The sequence below is a fragment of the Meleagris gallopavo genome, chromosome 11, assembly GCF_000146605.3.
Source record: "Meleagris gallopavo isolate NT-WF06-2002-E0010 breed Aviagen turkey brand Nicholas breeding stock chromosome 11, Turkey_5.1, whole genome shotgun sequence".
Lineage (NCBI taxonomy): Eukaryota > Metazoa > Chordata > Aves > Galliformes > Phasianidae > Meleagris > Meleagris gallopavo.
This window is the reverse complement of record NC_015021.2, coordinates 6,548,034-6,567,230: the sequence shown is the minus strand read 5'-3', so window position 1 is coordinate 6,567,230 and position 19,197 is coordinate 6,548,034. Positions and strand designations below refer to the sequence as shown.

At 43.9% G+C, this 19,197-nt stretch overlaps 1 protein-coding gene across 1 annotated transcript; it reads left to right on the top strand.

Annotated features, from left to right (window-relative positions):
• The first annotated feature begins 1,236 nt into the window (after positions 1-1,236).
• LOC104912635 (ephrin type-A receptor 4-like) lies at positions 1,237-14,925 on the top strand. The gene is made up of 2 exons (XM_031555112.1): positions 1,237-1,417; positions 14,522-14,925. Exons 1-2 carry the CDS (start codon positions 1,405-1,407, stop codon positions 14,908-14,910), a joined length of 402 nt encoding a protein of 133 aa, XP_031410972.1. The 5' UTR covers positions 1,237-1,404; the 3' UTR covers positions 14,911-14,925.
• Positions 14,926-19,197: the final 4,272 nt, after the last annotated feature.

Sequence of the window (19,197 nt, the reverse complement as noted above, 5' to 3'; positions counted from 1 at the left end):
CCAGTGGCAGCCAAAGCGAGCAAAAGCGGGCAGGTCTCCCAGCGCTTCTGCAGATGGTGCACGGCACGTCGTAAAGTTAGGGCTCGTTAGGGAAATTCCAGAAATGGCTTTGGTTAATGAGGGAAGCAACTTGCTGGTTTATAAATGTGTTACTAAGCCCCTCCCCGTTCCCAATATGGACAGCTTCATTAAAGAAGGGGAGGAAAAGGAGAGCAGCTAATGGAAGGTGAGCAGGAGAAGGAGCCTGGCGTGGGCAGAGCCGGGTGGGAACTGTGCACAGCATTGGGCAGGGAGACGGGAACCGTGGCACTGGGGCAGTGATCAGTGGCAATGTGTGAGGGAGAGTTGGTGTTAGGGCGGCAATCAATGGCCAGACGTGAGCAAATGCCTGGAACTACCTTTCCTTTTTACGTGTTTGCGTGCTTACGTGTTTTCTCTGTTGTCCATAGTGTTGAAAGCAGGGTGGTGGTTGGCTTTTATCTCGAGCCAAGGGAGAAATTTCTGAGATGGCATACGCGTTAGCCACCGTTAAAATGTGTTATTAATGATACTAATGAGTTTTTCCAAGTGATGTAAAAGTACCCATCCGTGTAAGCATTGCACTTACAAAGATGATGTCATGGAAAGCTTGCCAAGCCGCACATGGGACCTCATGCCAGTGGTGCAGTCACTGATGAGTCCTGGCTTCGGGGAGGGGAGAGCACTGCTGATTTCCTCTGCTGGGGATCGGGAGCCAAATTAATTCCGCCTTTACAGGAGGGAGATGAGCCATTTCCGGGCATGTCAGGCACATGGCCTCGCTGCCAATCACAGTGGGTTCCTGTCCCATTCCCTCTTAAAAATTGGCAGGGTCTGGCTGTCAGCTGCCATTCCTTAAGTGGTCATAGAATGAAGCAATTGCACCCTTTTGTTGCGTGCTCTGGTGTATGCGAATGCAGGTGGACGTGGGTTAAACAGTGTGCAGCTCCACAGTAAGCACAAAGAGGCAGCTGATTTTCTGGCAGTGTCAACATGAGTCCATAATTTTTTTGCCATCTCCAAGTCAGTTTTTAGGATAGCTCTTGTTGGAATTAGAAATTGGTATCTCCTGACATAGGAGTATTCATTAAGAGTATGACGATTTTAATTCTTCACCTGGGGCTAAGAGGACATCATTAGATCTTTTTGAAATGTCTCCTGCCTTGATTTTGAATAAGTAAGGCAGAGATTTATGATCACAGCCTGGGCAAGTAACACTCTCTCTTCCTGTCCCTCTCTATAGCTTGCAAAATCGGATACTACAAGGCGCTTTCGACAGATGTTGCGTGTGCCAAATGCCCGCCTCACAGCTACTCCATCTGGGAAGGCTCTACCTCCTGCACCTGCGATCGGGGCTTTTTCCGAGCTGAAAATGATGCTGCATCCATGCCCTGCACTCGTAAGTTGGTGTTTAAATACTCTCTTCCCTTTTCATCGCCTGTTTCTCATACTGCTTGGAGAGCTGTGTCTAAGAAGTCCTGCTTCTGATAGCAGTGTTCATTAGCTATTGTAGCCCTTTGCAGAGGAGGTTTGCATTTTGGATCACGCTTCTGGAGAGAAAACACTAGCTTTCAGCCCTGAATTCCTAACAGTGATATGGTTGCACTGACCCTTGAGAGATTACAGTCTAAAGACTTGCAAGCTTCAGTAATGGAAGTAATTACAGGTCTAATTTCCAGTCTGAGGACCTGTCTAATAGATGACATCACTCTTCATATTTAAATTATTGGTATTTCTAGAAATTGTGACATCTTTTTTTCATAATTGTATGATACGGAGTAAATATATAGTATTTATAATTTCAATAAATATCTAATTTGTGCAAACTATTGCTGATAGCCCTTAGGAATGTAGGAGTGTTCCTCCAAAAGGCATAGTAATAAGAAATTTTAAACCATAATGAATAAAACCTCCCCAAAAGTATAGTTTATTTTATCCTTTGTATATAAATACATCCTTTGTATATAAATACATCATGCACAGCAAATGGAATTATGCTTCAGTTCCACCAGAACATTTTCAGCATGAGAAACAAAAGGCGTAGCACGCTGAGCACACCCGCCGAGTTACTGGAACAGCTCCTTGTCCTGTGTGTTGGTTAATGGGTTAGGCAGCCAAAGACCTGAGACTCTAGACATGCCCTGGTGTTAAATCGTGATCATCTACTGCCTTGGTTTTTGTTTCTGTAGGAGCAGAGCAGTTTGAAACAATAAGTGAAAGGGCTGTATTTTACTGGGGGATATCCATGTGTGACTTTCTCTGAAAGCTATTGAAAATGCTTCCAGATTTTTGGAGTTCAACTGTATATTTATGTAGTGTGTGTGTCTGTGAGGGAAGGCTGAGATATTTCTTTTGTAACATATATTCCAAATTCATTTTAGAGAGATGACTCACATTTGTTTCAATCTTAATTTCTCCCTTACAAGGCAGAAACAAAGTATGTCCGTAACTCAGCAGCACTCATCCCTTTCCCACACCCTGTGATTCCAGCTCTTCCTCAGTGATCTCCTTCCTTTCACCTGGGAGTTTTGCTGGGTGGTGGTTAAGCAGGTCTGGGTATGGTCAGGAGCAGCTGCTTTAGCTTAGTAGGAAAGCAGAGAGGTCCCTGTATCCCTTGCCAAGTGCTGATTGGGAATAGAAGTCTAGCTGTGATGTGAAACCTCGCTGAAGTCGGGTGGGATCATGCTTTTTGTAACACTGTTCACACTAGAAGATTTCAAACTTGACCGTTTTGATAGGGAAAATGTGTTTAGCAACATTAAAACTATTGTTCAGAAGATACATTCTAAATAGCATTATACCAGCAAAAATTTTCTCATAAAACTCTGGTTGTAGCAGCTGATGTACTGACCAAATAGAAGTCAAATTAGGAATCAGCTGGTTGAATTTAAATGGGCACGTGCGGGACTGAAGTATGAGGAGAGAGCAAAATAATTCCAGATGGGGGAATTGTGAGCAAATGATATGTATGTTTGCTTACATTGCAAATTGTACTCTTGCAAGCCTTGCCTTTTTTGTCAAGTCTTGGACTTGCTTCTGGCAGCCTTCTCCCTTCTGGTATTTGAAGGTCAGTCAAAGTTGAGGTCCCCTGTCTTGGTCTTCTACAATGAAAATATGGAGAGTGCAAGAGAGAGGGCAAGAGCCACGGTGCTGGCCACAGTCTTCATCTCTGCAGCAGTCTCAGAGGATGTGATGTGCAGAGAGGCAAGCCAACAGCACAATCCCACGGCTGCCTGGCCCTGGGAAGCAGGCCTGTCTCTGGACATTTCATAGCTCTGAATTTTCACCAGAAGCTTAAGAGCTGCTTTTTCCGTGATCCAACATGAAGTAAGTAAGACTCAGAAGTTATTTTGGAGCTGGCTGGTGGGGCTGCTTTGCTCACTCATACCTTCTCTTCATTGCTGGAGCGTGGCTGTGGTGGTGGCAACTGTGCAGGCCCTGGGTGCAGCCCCATGGGGCCTTGTACAAGAATGGGGTCAGGAGGCTCGTGGAGGGCCATCCTTTGCCACACCAAGTTGCCTTATTCCTACGGGTTTCAGGCAAGTGCCATTGGAGAGGCCTGTGTTGAAGGAACGCCCTCCGGCAGAAACTCCCCGTTTGTCTGCCTCTCCTGACAAGATGTGGAGACAGAAGGGAACGTAAACATCAAAAGTTCTTTCAGATAGATTCAGACTCTAATCAGTTCTTACCAGTTGGTTAAACCAGGTGACAAACCCAATTCCCTTGTGCTGACAGCCATAATAATCAGGCACCTTCTTTGTTCATTATGCTCTCTTTAACCCTGGTTTTCTCATTCGGCCCTGCATTTAGTAATCACTCAGTGTGACGGCACACTAATGAAGAAATAAAACACAGTATCAGAGATCCATTCTTTTAGCAAAAAGATAGACTGTGCTCCACTGGCTTGTAAAATCAGCTTTCTGTTCACTTGGAGAGCTATTAGACCAGGTGAATAAAAGTAACATTAGGTAATTTGGAGAGAACACCTGGAATGGACAGAGGATTGATCCTTTCTTTGTTATTTCTAAACAGTTTTTAAGATGAAGAACTTCAGGCTTCTTAGGATGTGTTTTTGTAAAGCTTTGACCCTTGGCTATTGATTTCCTTTGCTAATAGGCTGGCTGGCCTCGTCGTTTATCTTGCCTTCTAGGTTAGGTAAGGAGGACTGTTATGACTTTCCATTAGGCTGCCTGTGCCAGTGGATGACAGGGAATTGGTGAATTCCCTTTCCTTTCCTTCCTCACAGCTCGCATGGTAAGTACTAAGCAGCTCCTCCTTCCTGATGTGCTGGTCAGAGGAGGTGCTTCAGAGTTTTCTGGTTCCAGAACACCACTATCTGACATTTCTGTCCGTTGTTGAGTTGTAAAAACTGTGCTTAACCTTCAGTTCAGTCAGGCATCCAATCTAAACAAATAGCTTGGGCTCTCTGTTTAGCATTCTTCTCTGTTTAGCTCTGCTGAAGTGAGTGGTTATGTCTGCTCTAAATCTCCTACAAGAAAGGGCAGAATGTGGCTGGACGTGAGTGTAAGAGACAGTGGGCTGTGTCAGAAAGCCAGCATAGACACTCTGACTTGCACATACTTAACTGATGCCTCTTTTCTCTCACGCTTGCCTCATGGGAATAATAATCATTGTGTCTGTCACCACCAAGCTGCAAAGCCGCCCCGGATCTGCCTCACTGACCTGTGCTGGGAATTTAGACTTTGAATGCTGAAGCACAGTGGACTTGTCAGCTGTGTGCTTGGGCGTGGAGGTGGTATGATTGACCTTGGGTTCACGTGAGCACAAACTGTGGCAAACACAGAAATTCTCCCTTTTGAAAGCATTGCAGAAGTTGCATTAAGGCAAACATTCGAACCTTCTATGTATTTTAGTACTTTCTGGGCCTTTCATAAGGTTAGCAGTCTAATGGGGAATAAACTGCCTTACCAGCACACAGATCCATAAGGCTGATTAACAGTCAATCTCAATCATGATCCCCACTCTGGACTTTCCTTCTCTGTAAGGATGTGGTAGGGAGACTCCCTGAATCGCAGCCTGATGCAGGCAGGTGCACTTCCCACCCAGACTAATGGGTGTTGGTCCCATGTCCCCACTGTTAATGAGTAAGGTTCTCAAACTGTTTCTTAACAAACAATGCTTACATTATGAGCAAATATGGGACGGTTTTGTATTGTTTATATTGTCTGTTCGATTCCGATTATTAATGACTTTTAATTAGAAGCCCTCTACAAAATAGAGATTACCAGGCTGTCCAGCTTGAAATTTGTCTCAGTAAGTGACCCTGAAAAATTTAGTCTGTTGTTCCACCCAAACAGTCACTAGTTGATTGGTATTTTGGCGTGCCCTGAAATATTTCTGAAACAGTTGCATTTAAGACAGTTTATACCAGAGAAGCTTAGAGATAATGAGGGTAAATTTAGTGAGATGCAAGAGAAAAGTGCCTGCTTTAAAAGAGCTTTCTCCAGTTTAGGTTATCAAGAAATCGAAGAACCTGACTTGAAACGGCAAACGTCACTTAGTTGTCTTTACATTCGCCTCTTCTAATTGAATTTAGCACACTGCTGTATTTCCTCCAGAAAGTATATTGTTTTTAAATTACCATTTCAGTGCTATTACTCAAGGCCCCGGCTTCTAATGCTTTCTGACAGTTATCAGCATAATGAACCATAATGAAATGATGAGCAATCTACAGTGGAAACTCGATGTGGATTCCACTAGAGCTGTGTCACTGTTGTTAAAATTTGAATGCGCATTAAAATAACACTGTCCTTACTTGTTTCCAAGGTCGGGGTTTTAAAAAAGGTCAGAAAGGTCTCAACACTTCGATTTCATAAATGTTAGTCCTGCCCTTAGCTCAGTCTTCTGTGGCACATAATTTATCTAGGAGAGAAATATTTGACCTGCATTTTCAAAAAAGACTGAATTTACCTACCTAATAACTGTGCTTGTGAAGGAATAATTACACAGGAGCTGATTATTTGAGCATATGTTCATTATGGTTGCTTAGATTTTTTAATAAACAAATGTGCCCTTTTCCTACAGCTTAACTTGTGCCTCTTCTAAATTTTGAAACACTGATTATCACTGTTCTGGCTTTTACACAGAAGAATAAGAAAGCGGGATACAGCGCACTGTCCTATGGTGGCTGGTATGCTGTAGGTAGCTGTGTACTGACTGTGCCGTGCTTTCTCCCCGGGATGCTTCTTTGGCACTGAGTCAGTCTAAGCCATGACATAGAAGCCCACTCTCTGTAACGTGAAATATCTGCCAAAGCAGTCTCTGTTCTTCTGATACAAAATTTATGGCATAATAATTCTTTTGCACCTTTCTATCTATTCTCACGTTTGTTAATTTATTTTGTTCTTAAAACATCATAAAAGATTGTTCATTATGTGAACAGTATGTCAGAATGTCTTGTAACATACAGTATGGCAGCATCAGAGCAGTGGGTAGACAGCATGGAGACAATGATTTTTCTTCTCCAGGTGCGCTGGGGAAATAGTTCCTCAGTTGCTGCCAGAGAGGAAGGGCTTTTGGCTGACAGGGATCCCAAAGGAAAAGGCTCTCTTCCTTCGTCTGTGGAGACAGACTGGAGGGAATTAAAAAACACTGTGTAAGGAGAAGTGGTTATGGCTTAAAGAAAGGAGACGGGAATAATTTGACAATGTGTGTTTATAATCAGTAGGCTTAAATTCATCATTCCTTTAAATACAGCAACTGTTTATTAGCTGTCTTCTGATTTTCTCTCTCCAGAGCCTTAAATTAACTGAGATGTTTATTCAATTAAGTGGGGGCTTTGATTTGGTTAGTCAGGACCCAGTTCTGTAGAGTCAGTGAAGTAAATTAGAGGACTACCAGAGTAAAAAATCCAGCAGTTGGGCCAATGACAAAATGACATATTTCTCTGGTTGGATTTCTTCCTTGTCAAACTGTCAGACAACCTTCTGGTATTCACAGTAGAATTTTTCTTTTTATCTTGAAAGAATGAGTGGACACATGGGATGCTGTCTGCATCACAGCATACTAGAGAAGACACAATAATGTGTCAGAGTATGCGGTGCTGCAGAGGGTTCTTATAAGGCAGTTTTTGGAAGAAGCTCTGAGCCCACAGAATGGCACCTGCAAGCATCAGTTTTCCCACACTCTGCCAGCAGTAAACTGGACCTCTTTGCTTAACTCCCTTCTGGAGAGAAGAGGAAATATCCATTGCATTGTTCTCTGTGGTAAGGAAACAAAGCCTATTGTGAAGCTGGTAACCAGGGTTCTTTGGCAGCTAAGTAGGAAATTGTACATGCCAATAAAATGGGCATTTTATCACTGGCACTGGTTCAGGATCCCTAGCTTGGCAGAACTCCCATTAAAGTCAAAGGAGTCTTGCCCGAGTAAATAAATTAAGAATTGTTTACCAAATCAGATGCCTTATTAAAACCCCATTGTAATGCTAAACATGCACAGAAAGGAGTAGAGAGAGGGAAAGGAGCAGATGACTGATATTTCAAGTGGCTGCTGTGTCTTCTGGACTGTTGACTTTGGTCTCACCGGTTGTAAGAACACCTGATCTATAATGATAAATGATTGGGAACAGCTGGGCAGACAAGAAGTGTTGGTGCTTGTATAAACTGGCCACAGCAACAGGAGACCTATCTACAACTGCTGAAAGAAGCAATTAGTGGTCACAACGTATACAACTGTCACAGGAAAGTGTGTGCTTTATTTCTGAGCCCAAACTTAAACAGCCCAGAAGTTTACTCTACATTATAACTTGACTTTCAGATGGGTAAAGATCAACAACAAAGACTGATCTGAAGGGCTTCACATCTCACACACTGAAGCTTTATTGACAGCTCCACAGTTGTCCATGTTTAATGAGGCCTGATGAAATAGAAAAAGGAGGCCAAGGTGCTTTTTCTCAAAGCTGTGCCTGGCACTGCTTTGCCAGATGTTTTAGTGAGGCAACTTAAAGAGTTTAAAGACATCGATCGTTTAGTAATTGCTTTCTTTGCATCCACTCTGAAAATAGTAAGCTCTTTATTTCACACTCAGCCTTGCCTACAGGGAGACAAATTTTCAGATCATGATTGAGTTATGATATTGATTAGAATCATTAAAGGCTATCTGTACAGTAACGGCGTCGGGAGGTCACATGGAGAGCAGCAGTGGTCACGTTGGCTGACAGGAGAGCCGAAAGCCCTCGCGTAGTGCCCAAGTACCTGAGCTAACCCTTCAGAGACACTTGATGTACTTCAAGTGGCATTACATTGCTCTCTGTATATGTACTCCAAAGTTCTTCGGAGCTGTTCATTGTATGGATCTTTTCTTCCTTGCACCTCTGTATTTGTCCCCTTTATTCTTGCTGTGCTGTACAAAAAAGCTGCCTCTCAGATCTCGTACAGCAGAAGACGTGCTAAACTTTTCACTGTTTCCGATGCCACATTTCCAGTTAGGCTTTCCTGCCATTAGACAGTTGGAAGCTTACTTCCCTGTGCCTGCTGTTCCTGTAATTCATCAAAGACTTAACTTTTAACAGCTTGTCTGTAGTATAACCAAGGCCAAGCTGCTGATTCAAATCAGCCCGTTCATACTAGGCTGCTTTTACGGTACAGTGAATTGTAGCAGTCTGCTCTGTTGTATGAATCTTGTTTGTTATATTAGCTCAAGGTTTCTGAATATCCCAACTTCCCTTTGAAATCATTGGAGATGAAGAGGGTCAGCATCTCTCTGAAGCAGGCTCATGAAGAGGATGCTTTTGTCAGCCTTGGTCTGAAGCCATTGAAGCTTACTGCCCTGTCTGACTGATTAACAAACACGTCATTGGCACTCTGCTGCATTTAGCAGTATGTTTATAGGGTTTTCTCTGTTTGAGGGTGAAGTGAGAAAGCTTCCAACTGTAGCAGGCTATCGTCTTATTTTATTGTTTGTTAAAATAATTTTTAAACCTTATCAAGCTAAGGTCTGCTTTTTCTGCCTCAAAAAGCAGTGATATTTTCCTCAAGGAGAGTATGGGAATGGTTAAAGAAGATTAAAGTCTTTTCTACATGCTTGAGGTTTTCTGATGTCTGGTGGGAATTGCCAATGAAGCTTCCTTCCGATTTCACACTGTCAGGCAAATGCAGACTGAATGCAGGGTGACAACCCACTTGAAAATAATTATCCATTGCCCTGGCTGCAGAGGCATCCGTTACCCGATAGAGAAATGTGCTTTTACACACATACACACACAGACTAAATTATTTTTTTTAATCATTTTCTCCTTCCAGGGCTAAAAAACCTCATCCTGCTGGTCACCATCCGCATACATATCTTTTGAAAGCATCTTCCTTTTTTAAAAGGGTTACATTTTAAATGCACTGATCTGGTGACTGACAGGATGCTCATAATGAAGGCCTGCTTCTTCAGGGTATATATTTGAAATATCTCCATTAGCACTTCCGTGGAGAGTGTGGGTTTAAGCTTGTGTTTTTAATAGATGTTCTCCCACAGATATATCTTTCAATGTAATAAATATTAACTGTACCATAGGCTAATAGTACATAGATGTGGTTACAGTCCAAATACCGATAATACCAGTGTAGCCCTTACTGGGTAACGTTGCTGCCAAAATGATCCACTGCCACCCTCAGTGACTGAGGATGAAGTAGCACAAAGAAAGGGGTTCCTGGAACAGAGCCTCTGCCAGGGACAGCTGGGACAGTTGTGTGTCTCTTGAAGTCCTATTTATTTTCAAGGCAGTAAGTGTCAGAATCCTGTGCTGAGGTGTTTTTTGGTTTGTTTTGTGGTATTTTTCTATTTCTACCTGACACAGCAGCTTATTGTGGTTACTCAGGTCCATTAAAATTGGCCAGACTGAAGCCCACTGCTTTCATCTTCAATGGTTTGTTTATGGGGCATCTGAGAATGGGGACAACAAACTTATTCACCTGTAGCTTTAGTGAGCAAAGGCTGTCAGCACTGCAGCTGTCACAGGGGATGAAACCTCTGCAAGCTGCTCTGAAAGCCTGCCCAGCATTTGGGGCTGCTGTTGTCAGTAGTGGGCTTCTGGCTTCAGTCAGCCTGGGGCAGTGAGGAGCATGTCTGGTCATCCTGTAGGACAGCAGAGTCTCTCAGGAGCTGTTTCGCCTGGAATCATTTATTTCTCTTCTCCTTTCACAGCCCTTTAATCCACGCCTTCTAACCATACACTGTTGCTGAACTAAATTAACTGGTTTAGTGAAGACAGCATTCTCTATGTCAAACAAGTCTGTCTGGTCTGGATGTAGAAAACTGTAATTGAATTTACTGCATCCACCCACAGAGGCTTTCAGAGAAGCACCATGCTGGGCAGATCAGTAATAAAAAAGGAAGATGTAAAACCAGTGATATTAAAACCTTTGTCATAGCCATTTGAATGGAGTTCCCCAGCACAGCACACCTGCAGTTCTGCCCTCAGATCGCAGGGCAGCTGTTTCTGTGGCCTTGGCTGCAGCAGGCAGGGCAGTGGCTGTGTGCCTGGCAGGCTGTGCCTTCTGTTTAGGGGCTTGCAGCAGCATCAGCAGGAGTCCCAGCACAGGTCTGCGATGTGTGCAGTCTGTCGGGCAGGATGCTCTGTGCTTCAGCCTAGTGGTTCGGTGGGGCTCACTGCATGTGGTACCTTCCCTTTGTGGGTGAGGTTGATCCCTGAGAGCATTTGTTCTGGAGTCTGAACACGATTCTCGTGCAAATAATCAGTCCAAAGAAATGGCCTGTGCCGTATGGGTGCTCCCTCAGTCCTGCAGAGCGGAGCTGGGCTCCCGGCTGGGCCAACCCGGGCCCATCGCACCGCCTGGGCCCTGCTGTGAGACGGGGAAGGTCCTGCAGCCTGCCTGGGGAGGCCTGTCATCCACAGAGATGGCACGGATAAGGTAGCACGGGGAGGTGTCTTGTGATCTGGCAGGAAGCAGGGAGCCAGTTGGGTGATGATTCCTATCTTTGTCAGGGATTTCGACAGCCTTGTATCAGCCTTGCAGGGCTTGCAGGAGGCCTTTGGCTGGTAGTGAGACCTGAGCGCCTTGTAGGAATGGAGGGAGGCTGGCAAATAGTGGCAGATGAAAAATGCAGCCTGAGATTGTAGTAAGGGTGCTAAAATGTATCAGCTTTTTTAGTACAAATCAGTGCTTGTGCTGTTAACTCCTTAAAAACTGTACTCTTCCTGAATACTCATTTGACAGGGGTACAGTATTGCCAGCCAGCCAGATCTGTCTGTCAGTAAAGAGGCAGACAAATAGATGCAAAGCCTATAGCTTATTGCAGCAAGAGAAAGCCAAACACAATCTGCATTGCACAATGCATTTAAGTAAATCTAATAGGAGGGTTGAGGAAGATAGCAAGATTAGCTTGACAAAGGTTTGTTGCTAAACAGACTCTTCAGTTCCCCAAGCCCAGACACACTGATCTTGCTCCACCCCAGGCCTTCCATTTGCTTCGTGGCTCAGCTGATTTTGACAGCTTTATTGTGAAGCAAGGTTTGTGGAGTTCCAAAAAGGGAATAAAGTGAAAAACCTCTGTTCTCTCTGTTCCCCTGTGCCTGCTTATGGTGCTGGCGAATGGGCAGCTGAAGGATCCTGCTCTCAGCCAACCATGCTCATACCCTGTTCTCTCTGTGATCCCCATGCCAGAACAGGTCCCTCTCTGTACATCCCTCATGCAGGTCCCTCTCAGTGCTGCTTTGCTGGTGCCTGCAGCCTCCCACGGCCACGAAAGGGTTTTCCTCTCCTCTGGCAGCAGCTCTGTTGTCAGAAACAAAGCAAATCCTGATCACTATTGAAGGAGCAGATACGCCCTGTGTTTCAACATCTGAAACCAGGCCCATCAATCTGAAACTGTTCCCCACTCCCAGTGCCAACAGCTCCATTAACAACTATGCTCCAGAAAGAAAGGAAATTGCTTTTCCCCTCACTGCCATGTCAGCCCACCATTTGGAAACTCCCCCGCATCTCCTTTTCATGCTGGAGGTGGTGCGCTCATCTCTGTGACCTGCAAGCATCTGCTTCCCTGGTTTTCCGCTTCGCTGCGTCTCTGTTTAGACACTGCTATGCCCTGTCCCACATACTAATTACTGACTTCTTGCTTCTGAGGAGCTTGATTCATTCTGGCACATTTTCCCACGTGAAACTGGACCTAGAGCCTTGGAAAATATCTTAATGGACACCAGAGTAAGTCTGAGATTAACCCCAAATTGGCTGCTGTGTACTGAGCTAACAGGCACGTCTTTAGGACTGTGAGTGTGGCAGCTCTCAGGGTGCAGAGCCCGGCCCTAGAGCGATCCCAGCTGTGGGCAATGCAATACCAGCAAGGTAACATTCTGCAAGAAAAAGCTCTTTGCTTTTTCCCATCTGAGTCTCACTATGTAGTAGCTGCTTTTTGCATATTGGGGTTTTGTCTCTGGATGTCCTCAGCATTGCTGGTGCATAGACCAAAATTGAGGCTTGCAGCCCGGTGGTGCAGCAGCAGGGGCTGTCTCTGTTGCAAGGGCTGGGCTGTGGTCTGTCTGCTCATGGCAGTAAATCTGCCTTACAGCCCTGGTTAGTCCGGAGACTGTACTTCAAAGGTTTGGCAGGAAGGGAGGATTTCTCTCCTCTCAAAATGAATATATTAATTTTGTATTTGTGAAGTTGAGTACAGAGAAGCGATCCTTGCTTAGCTGCTCTTGCAGCAGAAGCTTTCATCTAGGCACTGATGATAAGTAGTAGGTACATTTGACCTCTGTGTAATTTAAGACTTTTTCCTTAACTACGTGCCTCTCCCCAAATCCAAATACTGCATCCAGTTAACATGTGTTAGGTCCTGGCAGCTTCAAGCACGGGCCCAAGGACATGATGCAGCCCTCAAAGCCTCCCCCTCTGCATTGTGCTCAGAGCTCAGCCTTCCTTGTAGCACTGCTGATGAACCCAGGAAGCCACAATTTGTCTTCACCATCGTTACCTTTTGATGGCTTGACCTCCTTGCTGCTACACTTGAGTCACTTTATGATTTCAGCAAAATTTCACTATTATTTATTCAGTTTCCAGTTAAGTCTGATGGATGCTTTTGTACCTTTGGTATATGAGAGACTGAGATTAATTTATTTTCACGGTTAATCAAACTATGGGTGCTGCCTATTTTTTTTCCAATTTCTTAACATTGGATGAATAATAGGAATTGAATACCTGGAATGAAACTTGTAAGAACTTTCCTTCCTTTCTGCCAGCAGATCTAGTTGAATATTTTTGAATTCCAACCATCAATAATATTTTGAAAAAATTAAGAAGCTTTCATAAGCTCTCCAGTGTCTTGAATGAAAATTGAATTTGTGACTTCCTACAAAATTACTTCCGGTATTTTACTGGTAATAACACCTGTATTTACAGCTCCAACCATGCATAATGACTAAGGATTGCCATCTTCACTGCAGTCTGGTTTGAATGGTTACATTTTGCCTGCTTTATTCTCACTCTGTTCCATTTCTGTTGGGTACTGTATTTTACCTTGTGTCCTGTCCCATAGTACTGTGTGTGTAGCTCAGAGAGCCATTGTGCTTGGTCCCAGAAGGGGCTGCATTCTGACGGCTGCGGAGCTTTTTGTGTTGTGTAAAATCCTTCATCTGTTTCACGGGGTTGCCAGGAATCATTCTTGTTAAATTTAAGGATAGAAAAATGTGTCTCACCTCAACTGTATTGAAATTAGATTAAGGATCACAGGATTAGCTCTTTTGCATTTTTAATGTACATATTGGTTCGGAGCCTGTGGGGATTGAAGCATATAAATGAGGTTTGTGCCTGTGCCTGGGCTGTGGAGCAGCTGGTGGTGCTGAGCTGGTCAGAGCAGCCATTTCCATCGCAGTGAGCCTCTGCCCCGTACTGGCTCAGACCCACTGTATGCGGAGTGTGGGGGACATTGCTTGGTGCCTGACAGCCAACCGGGCAGCGCACCTACGAGATGTGGGTCTTTGTCTCCTGCCCTGTGGTGCGAGAGCGCTGGTACTGTGGGCTTCAGTATTTGCTGAATGCCATCTGACATCAATTTGTGTGGAAAATATGGCAGTTCTGTTCCTAAAAAAATAATAATAATACTGGATGATCAACAGTTTCAGCGTTTGTCTGCCCGTGTGTAATGGGGGACCCTGAAAATCTCAAAGCAGTGGTTTGTGCATTTGATGGTTTGCAATCATGATCCAGAAGATCATGAAAAATGAGTGTAAAATATACCAAATGCATGGTTTAGATTTCAAAACAAGTCTAAGTAACGCAAGTGAAAAATACTTGTTCTGTTGTAGTATGTGGCTTTCAGGTTAATTTAGAGCTGGAAAATATTGTTTCTTCGTCAGATGAAGAGATTAAAAATTGTCCTACTGGTTACTTTTCCATCTTCATTAAGAACACAGAAAAGTAAAATTCTGCATGATCTCTGATGTCACTGACTTCATTGAATTGCCCACACAGGGCCATAAGTCTGAAGATACTATGTGACATTCTTGCAGTTACTAAAAATGTGGAATTTTTCTTCCTAGGCCCTCCATCTGCACCCCAGAACCTGATTTCTAATGTCAATGAGACATCGGTGAACTTGGAGTGGAGCGCCCCACAGAACAAGGGAGGACGGGAGGACATCTCCTACAACGTGGTGTGCAAGCGCTGCGGGGCAGGGGAGCCCAGCCGCTGCCGGTCCTGTGGCAGTGGTGTGCATTTCAGCCCCCAGCAGAACGGGCTGAAAACCACGAAGGTTTCCATCACTGACCTCCTGGCACACACCAACTACACCTTTGAGGTCTGGGCAGTGAATGGAGTGTCCAAGCACAACCCCAGCCAGGACCAAGCCGTGTCGGTCACTGTGACAACTAACCAAGCAGGTAGGAACCTAAATGCACTTTCGATTCCAGTCTCTTTTGCCTGGTTTTAGGAAGGCTGTGGTTTCCATTACATTTTGCATGAGAAAATGAACCCAAGGTACCCTAAGATGCTAAGCTGGGTCAAACCCTTATTTTCTAGGTTATTTATACGGATAGTTTAAATTTTTTAGAGCTGGAACAACCGAGGAGGGTTTGAGTGGTGTAGCTGGTTGCAGAATTGCGCTGCAGCATGCTGCAAGGACACTGGGAGGCATTCTGTGGAAGCAGAACAGCACGGCTGCCGTGGAGCATGCAGAGGGGACAGAGCCAGGGCTGCTGAGCAGTTCAGCCCCTCCTCAGCAGACCCAGCACATGAGCGCAGATGTGCCTGTGGTGCTGGCAGAGGGCACAGCACAGCCTGGGGAGCCCTGCGCTGCACTGCCTTTCCCAGAAAGGGCTGGGTGAGATTCAGAAAGAGCGAGTAGGTGCTCACTTGCCTGCATGTTAGCTTTCTCTCCCTGCAAAGTCAATTAGATTCTGCCCCATTATTAAATAAATACCTCCTTAACCTGCTGCTAACAGTATTTCAATTGATCAGATCTGGCATTACTTGAGAAATCCTGTATGAGCTTTCATCTTCGTGCTGGCTGATTTTTGCATTTCACTCATCCGGAAGAGTGAAATGCTCTGTTTATACCTGATTATTTCAGATACCCTAAGTGCTCCCAGTTCTTTCAGTTCCCTGTGCTTGACCTAACAAAGATTGCAGCAGAACAGGGCTTAGCTTTGATGAACATTTACATGATTTTTTCCTTTAATTACTTGAGAATATTTCTTGTTTGCACATAGCTAGAGTTTCAAGCACAGGATCCCGGTTCAGTTTTTAATTTAATGAACAGAATTATATATATTTGAATATGACACTCTTCTGTATGCAAATTAAATGTACAGACTGTGAGACTGGCTACAAGACTGTCAAACCTGTTATCTAATTGCTCGCAGCACCGATTGCCTTCAAGTCCCACAAACATTGCAGGCATTCAGCATCTCAGAGCGTAGCTTACGGGGCTATCATTTATCTGTAGAGTTGTGGTGTAAGAGACAATATGAATAATGTATATTCTGAGAATACTGGACTATGTGTGCTGTGAATTCTGTTTCCTAGTAGAGGCACATGTAAACTAGGTATGCATAACCAAAACTCCAAATCCAAGCTGTAGTCCACTGCACTTCAATATTAACAGTGCGAGGTGAGTTTAATTTTGCAGTCACAGTTGCAAGCAAAATTGTCAAGTCCCAATTGAAGCTCCTTTGAAAATCTGGTCCATTTGTTTTGTTCTTTACATGTGCAGTTGACAGTACAATGGTACAGTATCCCTTTCAAATTATAACTCAAAAATCAAAACCGTCGTTTTGACTGGTGAAAAGACAGAGCTATAGGAGAAAGCTTTGGGAGAACGCTGTCATATGCTATACGAGAAGAAAGAGTTGAGAATGGCAGCAGGGACTGAGTTTTTGTGCTATGAATGCCTAGCAAAGAGTATTTCTGATTGATTCTGGCGTGTGTAAGGATTATTGGATGCATATATGCATAAATGAGTGGCATCCATCTACCGTGTGAAAATTCCACCATCTTATGCTTTAATATGCAAACCGAGATCTGATTGAATATGCAAATAAGAATTGATTTTGTTTATTATCCATGAGTAGCAGTTTTTCACATCAGGAAATTTGTATTTTTGCCAACATTTCCAATTATAAAACAGGCCCAGTCTATCAAATGCTTCAGAGGGCTGGAGAAAACCACTGGTATATGTGAAAATTAACTCCAGGGTGCTCATTTTCTCCTGTTCTTTGCACAACTTTGTGTATTCTTCTGCATAGAAGATCTAAATAGAAATCTGTGGCCTAAACCTATAGATCTCAGCTAAGATAAACAGTACTTGAGTATGCAAATAATCCCGCTGATTTCAGTGAAACTACTTGCCCAAGTAAAGATCTGTAAAGTTGGGCCCTTGGGTTTTACAAGTACTGATCTGTTTAATCATTGCAAATGTGTGTCTGGGGCGCAGTAAAATTCCAGTGCCACTCATTTTCTTTCACTGTATTTCATTATAAAGAAATCATGTCATGATAGAGCTCTGCCATAGACGTGTCTTTGATTTTACACCTTTCTCATACTAATGTAAAGCAACCTCGGTTTCATTGCAGGAATTTCTGATTTTAAGAAAGATGAGAGTCAAACTCCTCTTTTCACAAAACTCCTTCTGTGTTTTGCTGATCAAAACAAAGCTACCAACACAGAAAATCTGTAAAGTGCTCTGTCATTTTTGCTGTCTGTGTGCTTTCCAACATTTGATAGAAAAAAAGCCATGTTAGCCTGGTTCTGTAGTGATGTGAGCAGTGCTTTTGGGTCACATCCAGGGGAATTTGCTGTCATTGTTTGCAGGAGGCACATCTTAAATTCAGTAGAGATGATGAGTATGCAAGAGAGTAGGAGAAACTGACCTCTCAGATACACAATCATATAATCTGCAAAAAGTATATTGAAATTTTAGAACATGGTTTTTAATGTTAGAATCAGAAATCCCATTATTTGTTCGCTTGCCAGCCCGTAAGGAAGGAGTGCACTGGGAGGCTCAGGGAAAACAATGAGAAGTCAGTTACCGGTGTGTTCAGCACAACGCTGAAGAAACCGTGTTGCAGTGACACAAAAGGTGCAGTTGAAAGGCACAGGTGTTTTTTTGTTTGCTTTTGCCATTTTACTCCTGGAGATAATGAAATGAGGCTGTTTAGTTTCCACCTTTGTTTAGAAACTTTTCGGTTTCCAATACTGTAGAAAAATGTTTAAATGAAAATAAGCTTTTGCCATTCAAAGCGGAATCAAAAAGCATTTGAAAAAGTATTTTTGCTGCTTCCTTTGAAAAGATTCTGGGGTTTATGGCATTAAAAAAAAAAAGAGAGAATTTAAATTTCAGGCTTAGAACCAAGTAAACATTTATATCTCCAGGAGATAGATGACATTTTAGGAATTTTTTAATGGTGAATTCAGCTTGCTGTTATACATATAAGGTATAATAATATTTTTGAGGTTTTTGAGATTAGAGCTGCCACTCTTTTCCTGCATTAGATAAAAAAGTTATTAAAAAAGCAAAGGATGAAGCCCCGAGCTGTTGGAACTGGCAGCCAGCACCTTTCCAGTGAGTACTGGGGAATACTGGTACCGAGGGCCCTCCCAGCAGCGGTGACTTTTGTTCCTGGCTGTTTCTTGCTCAAATGAAGTCAGCATTTTGTCCACCCTTAGCAAATGTGAAACGATGCGTGGAGGAGATGCAGCCCGGCTCCTCCATACGGTGCCGCTCAGAGGCTGATTGCAGTGAGGAGCCCTACCAGGCAGCTGAGTGAACAGCTCAGAAATCTCAAGGCTCCTTTTTTTTTTTTTTTTCCTTTTCACTAAGAATAATGCCCTGAAGCTGTTCAAAATTAAAAGTAAATCTCTCAATAGAGAGACCTTGTTCACAGTAAGCAGGAAGCTTTTGTTTTTTCGAAGGGGCACTGAACACTTTGTGTGTTACTGAAGAACTCAGTGCCCAGGTGCCTCGCAGCCGTGTTGGCTGTCCGGTTCGGCTGTGTGCATGGCCGAGGGCTCAGGATTTGGGTCTGGGTTTGGTGAGGGACGGGCTTCCTTCTTGCTCCTTTGCTTTCAGGAGTTAAATGCTTGATGTTTCTGAATGAACAGACTGCCTGGTGATTTGTTACCTTGTTAGTTACCTTGGGCTCAGCGCATTCTTAAGTGAACCATCTCAGGTGGAGAAGGATATGCCAATTAGGATGAGAAAAGCAGGCTAAGTAAATAAACTTAGTCTTTCTCCTACTGCATCAAGCCAGCTATTTTCTTACCTCCTGTGCTGAGGATCAAGGACTGATTTTATGAATGTCTCAGGCTCCCTGTCCCATTTTTCCCCTTCTGTGCTCGCCTCCCTCTGCCTCCTTTGTCTCCAACCCCGACATGTGCTTGTCTAGCTGTCTATTGCCTGTCCCCTATCCATCTCACAGATGCGCCATGGCCGGTATACTGCCATCCTTCCCCCCCCTTGGGGCACTCCTGAGTCCCTCAGTGCCACTTGAATCCCAACAAAAGTGGGTCGCGGTGCCACCCGGAGCACAGCTGGGAGTGCCCGCATGGATGGAGGGTTCTCCTGGGGCAGCCAAACCGAGGTGAACTCAAAATACTGATGTTCAGCGCCGGGAAGGAAAATGTCGGCTGCGACTCAGGTTTATTTGGCCTTTAGTTTTGTTTGTTTGTGTTCTTAATTCCATTAGTAAAAGGAAAAAAATCAGAAAGATCCCTGGAGGCT